This window comes from Thalassophryne amazonica, chromosome 2 (genome assembly GCF_902500255.1).
Source record: "Thalassophryne amazonica chromosome 2, fThaAma1.1, whole genome shotgun sequence".
Lineage (NCBI taxonomy): Eukaryota > Metazoa > Chordata > Actinopteri > Batrachoidiformes > Batrachoididae > Thalassophryne > Thalassophryne amazonica.
The window spans coordinates 85586029-85603183 of NC_047104.1; the positions used below are offsets into that span (position 1 = coordinate 85586029).

Here is a 17155-nt window from a genome sequence, read left to right on the forward strand (position 1 = left end):
GTTAGGTTAATTTAATGTTTCCTAAATACGCCACCTATCTAAGGATTTAAAGCCATTAATGGTCATTCTGTTAACATAATTACATATATATCACTTTGGCATGAAGGTTATCCAACAGGACAGCCCCATGTGGGGAGAAAAAGAATGTGAAATATGTAATTATATTAATTGTATATTAGAATATTTAGAAAAATCACCCAAACCAAAGCAACCCTTATGTGGCTGAAATAAGTGAAAAGAAGGTGAGCTTAGAGTGGACTACACGATAATGGGTATATGAAATAGGCCGAATAGAACGGCTATACCTGCACGTTGATAATGTGAAAAGATTTGCGATTGACTTAATCGCCCTCGTGCTCTCCCAGGGGTGCACTGATTGGGATTTGCGTGCAATCAATGGCTGCTATTACTCTTGGGAAACCTAGGAGAAATTGTTATTGATAAGCCCCACTTCGCCTAATTAGTGGACATGCATTAGACCTATTTTGATATTAGTAATTACCCGCGATTGCATAAAACCCTTCTTTGATTTGCATTGTGGATAAATGGCCAGGGAAACAACAAATGCATCCAACAGTTTAGATAGAGCAAGTACTACCTTGCGAATCATACGACATACAGTATTCTTGCTCAGATGTTCAGCATCACCGATGGAATACATAAATTGTCCACTGGCAAAATATCTAAGCGCAAGGCACATTATCTGCTCAATTGTCAGGGTATTGCTACGATGGGTGATGTTAGACGTCTGGCCTGATCAGTTGACAAAGATAACGAATTCCCTCGGCTGAGAATCTATATCTTTCATGGAGAATATTGTCCGGGTATGTCAGCGGATTCTGGCGGCCCTGCGAAGAGAGCCCCTCACAATTTGTGCCCCAATATCAAACGGATCATCCAGGTAGGCCGGCATTGTCTTCGGAGTGATTGAAGGTGGATGGGCGGTACTTATAAAGGGAGTGGTTAAGCGAAAACCTCAAGCTAAACTAGAACATAACCTGCTCGGAGCAGGTTTGGCACGCAGCGTAAATTGCCATGGCAGCATACCTCGATCAAAACCTATCCACCTTTCGTAGTACAGGTTAACCGGGAAGTTACTCCACACGTCATCAACTTACTCCCGAAGTTACCCTGATAAGCCAGTAACCCCGCTTCGTAGTACAGGCCCCTGGAGTCACAGTTTTTGTTTGTTTGGGGTTTTTTTGCACATACTTAAAACTTTTCGGATTGGTCATAACATTCTACAAGTCTACTATTACTACAGATGACATGTTTTCATGCCCCAATTGGGTATCCATTTTTTTGTTTTGTAACAAAAACAATTTCATCAGGTAGTCAAAAATCAGCAATGAGAAACTGGCTTAAGAAATAAAAGCAGTATAATTTTGAATTTATTCCCTATCTGATCTTTCTGTCTTTAAGGGGGAGGAATGATGTACAAACATGTCAAATTGTTAAATACATTAAAGTCAGGATAAAACAAAAAAAAAAAATAATGAGACAAAAGACCTGATTCTGAATTCACCGCTAGATGCTATACAGGGATGGCATTTCCTCAAAATTTAAACATATGAAATAACCAGACAAACCAGGTGAAAATGATAACAGAAGAAGCAAACCTCAGCTTCAGTCAGTTAAAGATCAACTAAATATTGTTCTAAAAATTGTGTGCCTAAAACAGGTGATTTCACTGATTAGCTCATCAACCTGCCTGAAGCATTGAACTAATCAGAATCATCTGGTTTAGTGGAAGGGTGAACCAATATGTGGTAGGGCTGGGATTTTCCACCTCTGGTGATAATAATAAAGCCCTTCACCCTCAGCTGTCAGTTGTACAACAAAGAGTTACTGCACCCTCGAGTTGAACATGCAGGTCTATGAATTAATGTTTTTGCCCATTTGTCCTGAACTGCTTGGTTTTTTTTCACAGGAATTGAATCAGTAAAATAGTTGCCAAGTAATTGAGAGCTAATTTTACAAAAATTAATCGTGTCTGTGTGTGTGTGTGTGTGTGTGTGTGTTTTTTTTTTTTTTGTTTTGTTTTTAGGCCAGATAAAGGGATTGACTGTAATTCATCTTGGCATTTCAACTCCTCTCTAATTGAGGTATAATGCTTGAGAACTGTGCATACCTGTATACTGTATGTTTGTCTAGAATTCATAAAAGAAGCATTTCCTCTCTCAGCTAATAGTACTATTAAGATACATCTTAAACTTTTAAAAAAAAAAGTACAACATACTAATGAGAGAACAACTGAAGAAGAAACAACATTTTTAGAACTGTCAGGTGAAAGACTTCACTTTAAAGATAGAACTTTCAAGTTATTCCAGATTAAATAAATGCTTGTGAATGGGTGTTTTTCAGGACCTGATTCCTGACTTGGAGAAGAGCTGGCCTGATTTGATGAACCACTCCTCTGTTGGATTCTGGTATCTTTTTTTTTTAAATGTCACTCTAATTCTTCAGAAACAGTAATTTAGTTGGTGTTGTCATGAAAGTTAAACTCACAAACATAGGTTTAAACACATTTTTTAAAGCTCTTTTTCTTCTTTATTTTTTTTATTGCTAAACTATTTATTTTTTATTGAATTTAACCTTTATTGAACCAAGTTAGTCCCATTGAGATTGACACCTCTTTTGCAAGGAAGACCTGGACAATTATAAAGGTTCCAGTTCACCTAACCTGCATGTCTTTAAAAGAACCAGAGCACCCGGAGGAAACTACTTTTAAGGATTAGTACAGGAGTCATGGCCAAGTGGTTAGTGTTCCTGTTTGGCGGATTTTCATTGCAAGGAAAATGACGGAACGACTGGAGCAGCGCTACTGCACAATATGCCAGGAAAAAAACTGGGCGACAGCCAGGTGAAACCATTCGGAAGATTCAGACGGCTTTCGGTGGCTTTTCAGTGTGTGGACTATCCGAGAAATTGTGGAAGAGGTGGGCATCATTTTCGGGGTCCAGCATGTCCGTGAGACCTTCAACACGGTAGTTGCTTTGGCTCCACCGTCAGCAGTTTGGCACGATAGTTCATCGCCACTCTTTTCATGGCGAATCTTCTGCACACTGGACTGTGCAGAAAAAGTGCTGATGTCCACCTCTTCCGCAATTTCTTCGGATAGTCACACAACGGTCCCGCATCACCACAGCGTTCCTTTGGCATGACCTGGTCATTTCAGCATGTTGATGGCTGACCGGAGCGTGGCTCGCTCTCTACCATTGTGCGGACGTCTTTAAACCAGTTGTACCACTCCTTAATCTGTGTGATGCCCATAGCATCGTCACCGAAAGCGGTCTGAATCTTCCGAATGGTTTCCACCTGGCTGTCGCCCAGTTTCTGGCAAAATTTGATGCAGTAGCGCTGCTCCAGTCATTCCGTCATTTTCCTTGCAATGAAAAACTGCAGAGAGTTCTACACACGACCTCACACAAATGCTGCTTGCCAGCAAATGGCGCAATCGACAAGCGTGAAAAAATTCACGCTTGCACACGAAGGTTCAAGATTGGCTCATGCAAGCACACGAAGGTTCAAATCCATCAGGTTTTTGCAAAAAAAAGGACGGATACTTTTCTAACAGACCTCGTATATATCCACATACGCACTCACATCGTTTATCTGGAAAGTATTCACAGCGCTCAAGAATGCAGAACGTGCATGTGTGTGCAAAAGAGCGACATTGAAAGTTGGATCATGGTGTCAAAATGCCTGTTAAGTCATGGAAGAAATAAATGCAGCGAGAGGAAGCGCTGAGGTGACTGTCCAGGAACTCGTGGTTCGGTTCTAGCCGGTCTGGTACATTTAATGACTTTGTGAACAGCAGCCTGGCTCATGGAAGTGTACACCCACTGGACTGTACTGGAGCGTATATTTTTGGACTGCGTGAAAATGTGACATCTTGAATAGATGCTGTGAATTGAAAACCACACTTAAAGGGACCAAGTGTGGGTGGGCTGGAGGTTTGGACCAAACCCATGCCAAACATGCACCAGTGTCATGTTATCATGGTGCTACATGGATCATATGCAGCTTGACATGGATCATATGCGGTGACACGAGTCATTTGAGGCTGGATGGGGCTCAAATAACAGATCGGTCGTGGCTCATTAGAAGCTGAATTTCTAAAATCTGTATGACACTGAACAAACATATAAAGGCAACACTTTTGTTTTTGCTCCCATTTTTATGAGTTGAACGTCAAGATCTAAAACATTTTCTATATATGCAAAAAACCTATTTCTCTCAAATATTGTTCACAAATCTGTATAAATCTGTGTTAGTGAGCACTTCTCCTTTGCCGAGATCATCTATCCCACCTCACAGGAGTGGCATATCAAGATGCTGATTAGACAGCATGATTATTGCACAGGTGTGCCTTAGGCTGGCCACAATACAAGGCCACTCTGAAATGTGCAGTTTTGCTTTATGGGGGGGTCAGAAAAGCAGTCATTGTCTGGTGTGACCACCAGTTGCCTCATGCAGTGCAACACATCTCCTTTGCATAAAGTTGACCAGCAGCCAGATGCCATAGAACATGAGCATTTGCCCACTCAAGTCAGTTAAGACAGCAAACTGCAGTCGAGACCCCGATGAGGATGACAAGCATGCAGATGAGCTTCCCCGAGATGGTTTCTGACAGTTTGTGCAAAAATTCTTTGGTTGTGAACATGGATTGTTGCAGCAGCTGTCCGGGTGGCTGGTCTCGGATGATTTTGGAGGTGAGCATACTGGATCTGGAGGTCGTGGGCTGGTGTGATTGCATGTGTTCTGCGATTGTGAGGCCGGTTGGATGTACTGCCAAATTCTATGAAATGCCTTTGGAGATGGCTTGTGGTAGAGAAATGAACATTCAGTTCACGGGCAACAGCTCTAGTGGACATTCCTGCAGTCAGTATGCCAACTGCATGCTCACTCAAAACTTGTGCTATCTGTGGCATTGCATTGTGTGGTAAAACAAACATTTTAGAGTGGCCTTTATTGTGGCCAGTCTAAGGCACACCTGTGCAATAATCATGCTGTCTTATCAGCATCTTGATATGCAACACCTGTGAGGTGTGATGGATTGTCTTGGCAAAGGAGAAGTGCTCACTAACACAGATGTAGACAGATTTGTGAACAATATTTAAGAGAAATAGGTCTTTTGTGTATATACAAAATGTTTTGTTTTTGTTTGTTTTTTTTTTTAGTTCCGCTCATGAAAAATAGGAGCAAAAACAAAAGTGTTGCGTTTATATTTTTGTTCAGTGTATATGCACTATTTAATGGCTTTTTCAAAATGAAAAATGGTTCAGAGCTTTCTGGCTTCGTTACCCCCCCACCCCCCCCAAAAAAACACAACCATTCCAGCCTTGTAAGAATGAATTGAACACACACTTTATTCTTTTTTTTTTTTCTTCTTTTTCTTTTAAACCCTGAGCCCTTTGGGATTTGATATTGCTTGCACCATCCATCTAATGTTCTGTCACTGCTGGATTATCACAAAATATACAAGGTCTACAGCACATGGGCATTTTCCACATTAAAATCTCTGAGTTTGACCTTGCTGTGACGTTTACAACTTAAGCAGAGCATTTTTACATTCATCAAAAATTTGTATGCACAGTGCAGGTATGGAGAACTGAGTGCCACCGATTAATTCATGACACATTACCTGTCCTTGTTGTGGTGTGTATGGTGTGTATAGTATGATTATAGAAAATGTGTTCGTTGTCCATTTGTTTTGACAGGAAGTACGAGTGGAATAAACATGGCACCTGTGCAGCAGAAGTTGATGAATTCAACAGTCAACATAAGTACTTCAGCAAAACACTGGAACTGTACCATAAATTAGATTTAGACAGGTAAACATCATTACCATCTCCAGTAACATTTCTTTTTATTATTATCATTATTTATTGTAATTATTATCATCATTTTTGGCATTTTTTTTTTCTTTTCATTTTCATTTCACTGGTAACCTCCCATATTTGTATTCTTCGGTGTCATTCAGTTATTGGCTGAACAGTAAGTCATTGTACATAGTAGGAGCATTCTGACCACATATTTTGTTTTTCTTAGGAGGGTTAGGGGCAGTTATAAAGTGGGCATACAGTTGTATGTAAAAATTTTGGGACCCCTGAGGATTTCCATGATTTTCTTTTATAAATCATTGGTTGTAAGAGACCAATGTGTGTGTGTGTCTCTTACAAGACCAATGTGTGTGTGTGTGTGTGTGTGTCTTCCAAGAAACACACCTCACCCATTCAAATCAACATAGTTTAAAAAACTCACAATTTACCAATTCCTTTTCTTCTCCATATAATTCAAAACAAAGAGGAGTATGTATCTTACTAAATAAAAAAAAATAATTTTAGTCTTAACACAACAATTACAGATCCAGAAGGGTGTTTTATTATCATCAACATTTCCATTAACAATAACCCAATCACAATTGTCAACATTTATGGTCCGAATTCCGATGATCCTTCCTTCTTTCATAATCTATTTTCATCTATTTCTAATTATTCTCACTGCCCAGTAATTGTAGGAGGTGACTTCAATACAGTCATTAACCCATCAATAGACAGATCAAAAACCTCAAATAAACCTTAGCAGTCTACTATAACCATACAGCAGTTCATGAGTGATTTTGGTCTTGGTGATGGTTGGAGGCTTCAACACCCAAATGCCCGTGAATATACATTTTTTTCATCAGTTCACCAATCTTACTCTCGTATTGATTTATTTTTAACAAGCAACTCAATCATACCCAATATTTCCGAATCTCAAATATATCCAATCACCATCAGTGACCATTCCCCTGTAACATTCACTTGGAACTTGCCTGCTTTTCAGAAATGCTCTAGCAGATGGCATTTTAACACATCTCTTTTACAGGACTCAAAGTTTGACAGTTACTTTATGAGAGAGTGGACATCCTTCCTTGAAATAATTGACTCCCCAAAGTCTTCACCAACAATACTCTGGGAAACTTGGAAAGCCGTTCTGTGAGGTAAAATAATATCATTCTCTGCCTATAAAAAGAAAGTAGAAAAGGAAAAACAAACACAGCTAGAAATGAAAATTAAAGAATTGGAGACAATTAATGCAACAAAACCAACTGAAATTATACACCGAGAACTCAGAAAAAATAAACTTTTGCTAAATGAAATAATTAACAAACAAAATCTATTCCTTATTCATAGACTGAGACAAGAATCATTCCACCATAGCAAGTCATTTTCCCAAATCTCTGATTATGCAATAAACTGGAATAAATCATCCATTCTCCCACTTAACAGTTATCGGGATGTGGTAATCCAGCAGTCACCCATTCCCTTATGCACAGATCACATCACTTATCTAGGAGTGAGGATATCCTCCAGGCTGTCAGAGCTGAGCGCTCTCAACTTTACACCATTACTGACAACAATAGAAGATGACTTACTCCGCTGGCATAACTTAACACTTACCATAATTGGCAGAATAGCAGTCATAAAAATGAATATATTACCTAAATTAAACTATTTATTTTCAATGATTCCAATCCATCCCAAACCCACCTGGTTCAAAAAATTAGATTCAATCATTTCCCATTTCTATTGGAAAAACAGACCACCAAGAATAAAACTAACTACTCTGCAAAAAAAATAAATTTCAAGGAGGTCTAGAAGCACCAAACTTTCAATTATACTCCCTGGCAAACCAGCTACAATACATATATAAATGGACACACCCTACCCAATCTGATATCATCTGGCTAGACTTGGAACAAACTCTGTGCAAAGACATAAACATATCAGACATTCCTTTTATTACAAAGTCCATTAAACACCATACATGTTTCAACGCGTTCACAATAGCCTCCACCATGACAGCCTGGTGGAAATTCCACCAAATCACTAATTCCACTCTTGCCCCATCTAACTTCACTCCACTGTGGAATAACCCGGACATTGTAAATAATAAAAAAATCACTTAACTTTAACACGTGGGCTAAAAAGGGTATCACTCACATTAACCATATCTTCAATTCCAATGAACTTTTACAATTTCCACTCCTGATCCAGAGGTTTGGCATCGGGAGCAATCAGTTCCTGAAATACCTGCAATTAAAATCAATTCTACAAACAAAAATACATTTCAGATCATCAAATCTACAACTATCACCTGTAATATCACAATTAATTAATCTATCTTCATCCAAAAAATTACTCTCCAAAATATACAAAATTATTTTAAAACCTCTTCAAGAAATATCTCTGCTGACATCCAAATGGGAAAATGACTTGTCAATTTCTCACGATGCCAACTTTTGGAATCAAATCTGTAAAAATATTTATTTTATGATTAATAATGCAAATTTACAATTGATACAATACAAAACACTGCATAGAACACATTACACGGGGGAAAGGTTATCAAAAATGGGACTCACATCAGAAATTTGCATGCACTGCACAGAGAACTGCACAGACACATACATTCATGCGACAAGGCACTGCACCCCCATCAGACACTTCTGGGAACAGGTTACACAGGCACTTTCATCCTTGCTGAACTGCCACATCCCATTATCTCCCGCACTCTGCTTGCTAGGGGACACTTCAGTAATTACCAAAAAAACTATAGATTTCAAACTGGTTCTCATAGCTCTAACCATCGCCAAGAAAACTATCCTCATGAACTGGAAAACACGAAACCGTATAAACATCAATTATTGGAGAAATCTTCTCACAGATTTCATCACAATGCAATATTCTTCACCTCCCTACAATGACTCAGCAGAACCCCAACCCTCCCGCTCACATTAACTGACCTGGTATTGTTTTAGTTTCCTTTCGGAGAGGAGGGAAGAAGAAAGAAAAGGAACGAGGGAGAAGGAGAAAGGAAAGGGAAAGGGAAGGAAATGAAATGAGAGGGGAAGGGAAAGGAAAAGAAAAAGGAAAAAAAAAAGGGAGGGGAAGGAAGAGAGAGAGAGAGGAAAAAAAAAAATCAAAACCACGTCACTCTTGACAGCACACTCGCCTCTACCCCCCTCACAGAGCCCGCTGGCATCTGGTCAATATTAATAACTTTTCTCTCATAACCTCACACCAGTTGTATGTGTATGTGTGTGTATATGTATCGGTGTGTGTGTATGTATATACATATGTATATAATTTTTTTAGGCTATTTATATATTCATTATTGATAATAATATAATTATTATTGATATTATTATAATAATTTTTATATGATATATGACATGATATATGTGTGTATGTGTATATGTATATATGTTTGGATGTATATATATATATATATATATATATATATATATATATATATATATAAATTTTTTTTGGCTATTTATGTATTCATTATTGATGGTAATATAATAATGATTGATATTATTATAATAATTGTTTTCATATGATATATGACATATGTGTGTGTATGTGTATTTGTATGTATGAGATTTTATGATTTCTTATATGATTAACGGCTGCATGAAATACTAATAGTGACAACAACACAAGGACAGGTTGAATTAATATATATACATAAAAGATAATTAAAAATAAAACACTGCACATTCAAGGATCCTGTCCATTCTATCCCTACATTTATGTCTGTGTGTTTTTAATGCACTACATTCCACAATGTTTTTAATGCACCATACAAGATGAGACCCACACACAGACAAAAAAAAAAAAAAAGAATGGGTCAGATACAACGCATTAATCAATGTCACACTATTTTGAAAGGTTGTTTAATCATTGTTGTTGCTGTGGTATGGATTGATGTTATGATTATTGCTATTAATATACACAGATATGTGTTTTGTAGACTTGTGTGCATGTGGGTATGTATGTATGTATGTGTATATGTATACATGTACATATGTGTATATATATGTATGTGTGTGTGTGGGTATGTATGTATGCATATGTATATATACCTCCTTGTGTATCATGTCTGTATTGTTTTATGTTATATGGTTATTATCCTCATGCATTTATTTCTTTATATTACCGTTGTTTCCAGTGCTCGTTAATGCCTGTTTTGTTTTATGTTGTCATGTTGTCTTTGTCTTCTAATAAAAAATAATAATAATAAATAAATAAATCATTGGTTGATTGGATCAGCAGTTTCAGTTAAATATATCATATAGCAGACAAACACAGTGATATTTCAGAAGTAAAATGTTTACAGAAAGTGCAATAATTCTTTAAACAAAATTAGGCTGATGCATAAATTTGGGCACCCCAACAGAAAAAAATACATCAGTTTTTAGTCGATCCTCCTTTTGCAGAAGTAACAGCCTCTGAATGATTCCTATAGCTTAAAATGAGAGTGTGGATTCTGGTTTAAAGCCTTTTGTATTATATAACAGCTGAGTGGATCCTTGTCATTTGATTGGTGCTTTGTATGTCACCAGACATGGATTAATTTGTCCCATTTGTGTTGCATTGCATTTAGAGTGCAGTTTGGTTCCATTTAGAGCGCAAATTTAGTTCCATACGTTTGGTACCATTGCACTCTGCACACATGCACGTGCACACACACGCACCCACACGCACACAAAATAAATCCACTTCGCTGTCTGGAGGCTGTTAGCAGGAAGAAAGAATGAAAAGCTGGACTAATTTCTGATGTGATTTTTTTTTTTTTTTTTTTTTTTTTTCTCTTCACTGCACTGAGGATGTACACAGTCTTTTTTTGTAGTACATGCGCGCACAAACACCAACCCGGTTATGCACCAGGGAAAACGAGCTAACTGACGCTGCTCATTCTTGTAGCATACACACGCACACACAAACTCTACTCCGCTGTAAGTCTTCTGGATGCATCAAGAGCTGTTCAGCTGAAAAGCTGACGTGATGTTTGACTGGACTGAGGAACTACACAAAGTATTTATTTTTTTTTTTTAATGGAAGTCCGAAGTCAGTGCACAGCATTACTGGACAACACATCACAAGTTGGACTTTAGCAGCAGTGGAACACCAAAATATGAGTCCCTTTTCTGTTGTTTATACATTTATAAAATATCAAATGACAAGGATCTATTTTAGCCATTATATAAAACAAATAATGAATGTTTTTACATTCTTTCAGTGGAACAAATATTTAATTCAGTGAAAGCCAAGTTGAATGGGTCGTTGTCTTGTTGAAAGATCCAGCCCCGGCACAACATCAACTTTGTCACTGATTCATGAACATTGTTCTCAAGAATTTGCTGATATTGACTGGAATCCATGTGACCCTCAACTTTAACAAGATTCCCAGTACCTGCACTGGCCACACAGCATCATGGAACCACCTCCAAATTTTACTGCAGGTAGCAAGCATTTTTCTTGGAATGCTGTGTTGTTTTTCAGCCATGCATACCACCCTTTGTTAGGTCCAGATAACTCAATTTTAGTTTCATCAGTCCACAGCATGTTATTCCAAAATGAAGCTGGCATGTCCAAATGTGCTTTAGCATACCTCAGGTGACTCTGTTTGTGGCGTGTACGCAGAAAAGGCTTCCTCTGTATTACAGCATCATACAGCATCTCCTTGTGCAAAGTGCGCTGTATAGTTGAACAATGCACAGAGACACTATCTGCAGCAAGATCATGTTGTAGGTCTTTGGAGCAGGTCTTGACTGTGACTGTTCTCACCATCCTTCGATTCAGCTTATGAGATTTATCTTGGCCTTCCACTTCGGGCCTTAACTCGTACTGTGCCTGCTGACTGTTAAACAGTCTTTGTTTTCAGGTCATGTGAGAGTTGTTTAGAGGCTCCCATGTTGCCACTCATTAGAAGAGATGCAAAGAGGGGGAACATTTGCAAATGGCCACCTTAAATAACCTTTCTCATGATTGGATTCACCTGTATTAGGAGGTCAAGGGTCATTGAGCTTACCAAACAAATTTTGTTTTCCAATAATTAATAAAATAAGGGTGCCCAAATTATGCACCTGCCCAAATTTGTTTAAAAATTATTATTATGCAAATACTAGAACTTCATGTCACTTCTCCAATATCAGTGTGTTCATCTGCTATATGATATATTTAACTGAAATTTCTGATCCAGACAACCAATGATTTATAAAGGACAATCATGAAAATTATCAGGGGTGCCCAAACATTTGCATACAACTGTATCCATACATTCATGCATGTATATTGTACAGGACTAGTACTGTTTGATCATGTATTGTAGTTACTCCTCATCTATACATGGGTGGAAGGATCCAGGATAATTTTAAGGAATGCAGCAAAACAGTGATGCACAAATGTACTTTTGAAAATAACACACATGTGCAAGGGTCTAGAAATCACATAATAGAATCACCATATCTCCTTTACATCCAACCCAAGACACCGTATCTCAAATGTAATTCTGTTTCTGTTGCTGTAGCATCCTGCAGAAGTTTGGGATCATCCCATCAGAAAAATACTATGCAGTAGGTCCATTTTTTTATAAATACATACACACAGATTTATATATATATATATATATATATATATATATATATATATATATATATATATATATATATATATATATATATATATATATATATAAAATAGTTTTTGTGTTGTTTTACTGCAGTGGTATTGAAATACGAAATGGTGGTGGTGTATTGTTGTATTACATGATTGCCAGGGTTGATATTTAGCTATATATAGCTATATATACATCAGCTTCGTGCCGAAGCCATCGGCATGAATTTTGCTGCAACTTTTTCATGGCCAAATCTTCTGTCACAGTGGAATGTGACACAAAAAGTGCTGATGTCCACCTCTTCCACAATTTCTCGGATAGTCACACGACGGTCCCACATCACCACAGCGTTCACTTTGGAAATGATCTGGTCATTTCAGCATGTTGATGGCCGACCGGAGCGATGCTTGCTCTCCACCGTTGTGCGGCCGTCTTTAAACTGGTTGTACCACTCTTTAATCTGTGTGATGCCCATAGCATCGTCACCGAAAGCCGTCTGAATAATCCAAATGGTTTCCACCTGGCTGTCACCCAGTTTCTGGCAAAATCTGATGCAGTCGCGCTGCTCCAGTCGTTCCGTCTTTTTCCTTGGAATGAAAAAACGCAGAGCGCACGACCCACACCTCACACAAAGGCTGCTTACCAGGAAATGATGCAATCGACAGGCGTGAAAAAATTCACGCATGCGCACGAAGGTTCAAGGTTGGCTCATGCAAGCACACGTGATTCAAATCCATCAGGTTTTTGAAAAAAATAAAAAGGTTGGATACTTTGTCGCTACGTCTACAAGTGCAAATTAAAACTCTACCAAGTAAAGCAGAAACCATACATCAACAACATCCAGAAATGCCGCCGCCCTCTCTGGGCCCGAGTTGATTTGAAATTGACAGATGCAAAGTGGATGTCATGCTTGGCCCTGATCAGGTTTGGTCTACTTGCTTCCCCTTTCTTTGACCCACTTCTGCTCCTGTTCTGTTTATTAGCTATTTATCATGTATTTATTCCCTGTTCTATTTTACTTTGGTTCTCTGTTACTTTGCATTCTTTAGCTATTGTCTAGTTCTTTTCTTGTTCTGCCAGATTGTGTTTCATTGTTTATCATTCATTTGTCAGCTATTAATTTCTGTTGATCTTTAGTATTGGTATTTTTGTGTCATGGCTTGTTGATTTTGTCATCTGGTTTTCATTTGGTATTCTTCAGTCAGTTGTGTTTTCATTATGTTATCACTTGTTTAGTTTTGCTTTAGTATTCTGTTTCATGTCTCCTGATCAGTTATGTCATGCCTGGTTCCTAGCTATGTTTTTCGGCCCTAAGTTTTCATTGTTACTTTTGTTCATAGTAATATTATATCCCATAGTAGCTCTGTTCTTAGTTTTGTGTTTCACTCCAAGCTGCACCTGATTTTTGTCTTCATCCCTCTGGCATCTCTGTCTGTGTTGTCACGTCATGTCACTCCACTAGTTCTGTGCCCTCCTCTCACACTTTGTCCCAGTCTGCTTTGTGTTTTCATTTAGTCACATTCTTGACACCTGTTCACACATCTTTGTCTTTGCTTCTCTCCACCTTGTGTTCTCTTCCCTCACTGTCTTGCACAACATAGTATCTTTGTTCATTAGCCATGCCCCATTTCTGGATCCCTCCTCTCATGTGCATCTTGTTAACACCACCTGTTCCTAATTTGTCCACATGCATATAAACCCTCACAGTCCCTCGCCAGATTGTTGTCACTTCCAGCACACTCTCCAGCCTTTTGTTCTCTGTCCTGATTAGTCTTGCTGTGTACCAGTTCCTTGCTTTGTGTTTTTGGCTGCCTTTTTGCCTCAGCCTATATGCCAGTGTTTGCCCGTGCATCAGACCCTGCCTGGAGATGACTGCCTTTTGCCTCACCCTGCTTGTGCCTCTGCTCCGTTTTCTGACACCTGTGTACCGAACCTCTGCCCGAATAAACATGACGACTTGTACCTCAAAGCCTGGTTCGGAGTTTGTATTGTGGGTCACCCGCTCCTGGGGTCAGACTGCCGCCCGACATGACAGTGGGAAAAGTGTGTTGTGGTCTGATGAGTCCACATTTCAAACTGTTTTTTGGAAATCATGGACGTCATGTCCTCCGGACAAAAGAGGAAAAAGACCATCCAGATTGTTACCAGCGCAAAGTTCAAAAGCCATCATCTGTGATGGTACGGGGGTGTGAAAGTGGGCAGGCTAGCATGGGCAGCTTACACATCTGTGAGGGTATGGGGGGTGTGTTAGTGCCCATGGCATGGGCAACTTACACATCTGTGATGGCACCATCAATGCTGAAAGGTACATCCAGGTTTTGGAGCAACACATGCTGCCATTCAAGCAACGTCTTTTTAAGGGACGTCCCTGCTTATTGCAGCAAGACAATGCCAGCCACATTCTGCACGTGTTACAACAGTGTGGGCTTTGTAGTAAAAGAGTGCGGGTACTAGACTGGCCTGCCTGCAGTCCAGAACCTGTTGCCCATTGAAAATGTGTGGCACGTTATGAAGTGCAAAATACGACAACGGAGACCCCGGACTGTTGAACAACTGAAGTCGTACATCAAGCAAGATGGGAAAGAATTCCACCTACAAAGTGTCAACAATTAGTGTCCTCAGTTCCCAAAAGCTTATTGAGTGTTGTTAGAAGGAAAGGTGATGTAACACAATGGTAAACATCCCACTGTCCCAGTTTTTTGAAACATGCTGCAGGCATCCATTCAAAATGAGCAAATATTTGCACAAAAACAATAAAGTTATCAGTTTGAACATTAATATCTTGTCTTTGTGATGTATTCTATTGAATATAGGTTGAAGAGGATTTGCAAATCATTGTATTGTGTTTTTATTTATATTTTACACAACGTCCCAACTTCACTGGAGTTGGGGTTGTAGTTATTAGCATAACTCTGAAAATCACCAAACCATTTTTCAAATTTTGCATAGCAGTTAATCCTGTACAATGATGCCGTTTTATATTTCATCATTTACGTGTGTGTGTGTGTGTGTGTGTGTGTGTGTGTGTGTGTGTGTGTGTGTAGTTCTCAGACATTGAATCCGTCATAGAGAACTTCTATAATGTCAAACCTAAGATCCAGTGTTTCCATCCATCAAAGGTATGAGATCCTGTGCTATAGTTAATCCATTATGCTTTTCTTGGCTGCGTATTTCAGAAAGTTGTAGCTGCATGTTTTCTGCCACAGAGCTGCATTTATATTTGTCATATGTTGAGTGATAGTCTGTAAGAATTTTCATTGTGCGATGTATTTTTACAGAATGCTGAGGTCCAGATTTTGGGTCAGATCGAGATCTGTTTCCACATTGACTTGTCCATGCTTGACTGTGAGAAACGTTCATCCAAAAACTCTGCTTTGCTGGGAGATCAGGATTTTTCCATGTTTGCAGATGTGCCGTCTGGGTTCAGCGTGTGTGATGAGGACAGGCCTGTTTACTATCCACCTGTGTTATGAATGCACTCTCAATCATACCACAGCTCTGTTTGGACAAATTCAAGTGGTACTAGAATTAAGAGCACACACATTTATAATGTTCTACTTATGGCAACTAATGCTGCTTTGTGCTAATTATTTTGTGCAATACAAAATCAAAATTTTAAGTTTATCATTTTTAAATAACTGCTAGAAATTTTGGATATTGGACATATTTTGGTGACAGTATTTGTCCCTGTGGAATATATTTACAGCCATTACACTACTTTAGCATATGACACATAGTCTGCATCCTTCAACACATCACAGATGTAGGTAGCAGTTAGTAAATAGGTTAGTCAACAGTAATTTTGCCGATAACTTAAGTAATTTTAATTAGTCATGTCAAATATTATCTGTTTCAGGGGGTCCCTTGGGGTTACAGCTCCATGAAAGTGACAATTTGCTGCTTGTCTGATTTATATCAACGTAATTAAAATACTTTGGGTTTTGCATTAGTTAGTCGGTAAAGTAAGAGTTCTTGGCTCTGGGAATTTTAGAAGTTTTTTTTATGGGGAGTTTTTCCTTCTCTGCTGTTTTTAATTGAAAGGGTAACAGACTGCAAAGTAATTATTTAGCAATTGCAGTAATCATTGTAGTTACAGAGTAATATGAGTACAACTTTAACTACCTTCTTTGTCTGCCAAGTAATTAAGGCATTTAAGAGTATACATTATGCTCCATGCAGCGATAAGGTGTGAATTTATCTGTTTCAGATGTTATGTACCTGTACCTTATGTACTGTCGTCATTTATTTTAAAGGGGATTACGTCACACAGTACTTTATGGAATAAATTATGAGTCCAGTCATTGCTTGTTTTGCCAGCTTCATGACCCACACCAAATATATTCAAACAAATAGCTGTACCAAATCAGTATGGAGGGACACTGCAAGTCAGACAATTTTTGGGGTGGGGGCCATGGCTGGCAGAAAGTGGCAGCTTGTGATTATAATAATGTAATTACATGCGCACAGAAGCACAAAAGTAATGATTTTTGTAATTTGTTGGAATAGGTCAAGATTTTACACCAGGTTGTTTTTGTTTGCTTTTTTTTTTTCTCACTAGAAAAGACTGCAAACTTGAACCTAACTTGTATAGCAAAACAGCATAGTACAGCAAACTTGTTCGTAGTATAAATATTGTAGTGAAGGCCACTGTGACCCAGCACGACCACAGGAAACGTACTGAAAATATTTCATGGTCTTTTCT

At 38.5% G+C, this 17155-nt stretch overlaps 1 protein-coding gene across 3 annotated transcripts in view; it reads left to right on the forward strand.

Annotated features, from left to right (window-relative positions):
• Nucleotides 1–16161, forward strand: part of rnaset2 (ribonuclease T2) — a 36255-nt gene extending 20094 nt beyond the window's left edge. For all 3 annotated transcript variants that reach the window (XM_034188645.1, XM_034188650.1, XM_034188643.1), the window contains exons 5-10: nt 2048–2105; nt 2365–2429; nt 5724–5837; nt 12367–12412; nt 15498–15572; nt 15732–16161. In XM_034188645.1, the coding sequence (XP_034044536.1) occupies nt 2048–2105; nt 2365–2429; nt 5724–5837; nt 12367–12412; nt 15498–15572; nt 15732–15926 (553 nt within the window). In that variant the 3' untranslated portion in view covers nt 15927–16161. The remainder of the gene's footprint in view (nt 1–2047; nt 2106–2364; nt 2430–5723; nt 5838–12366; nt 12413–15497; nt 15573–15731) is intronic.
• The last annotated feature ends 994 nt before the right edge of the window (nt 16162–17155 follow it).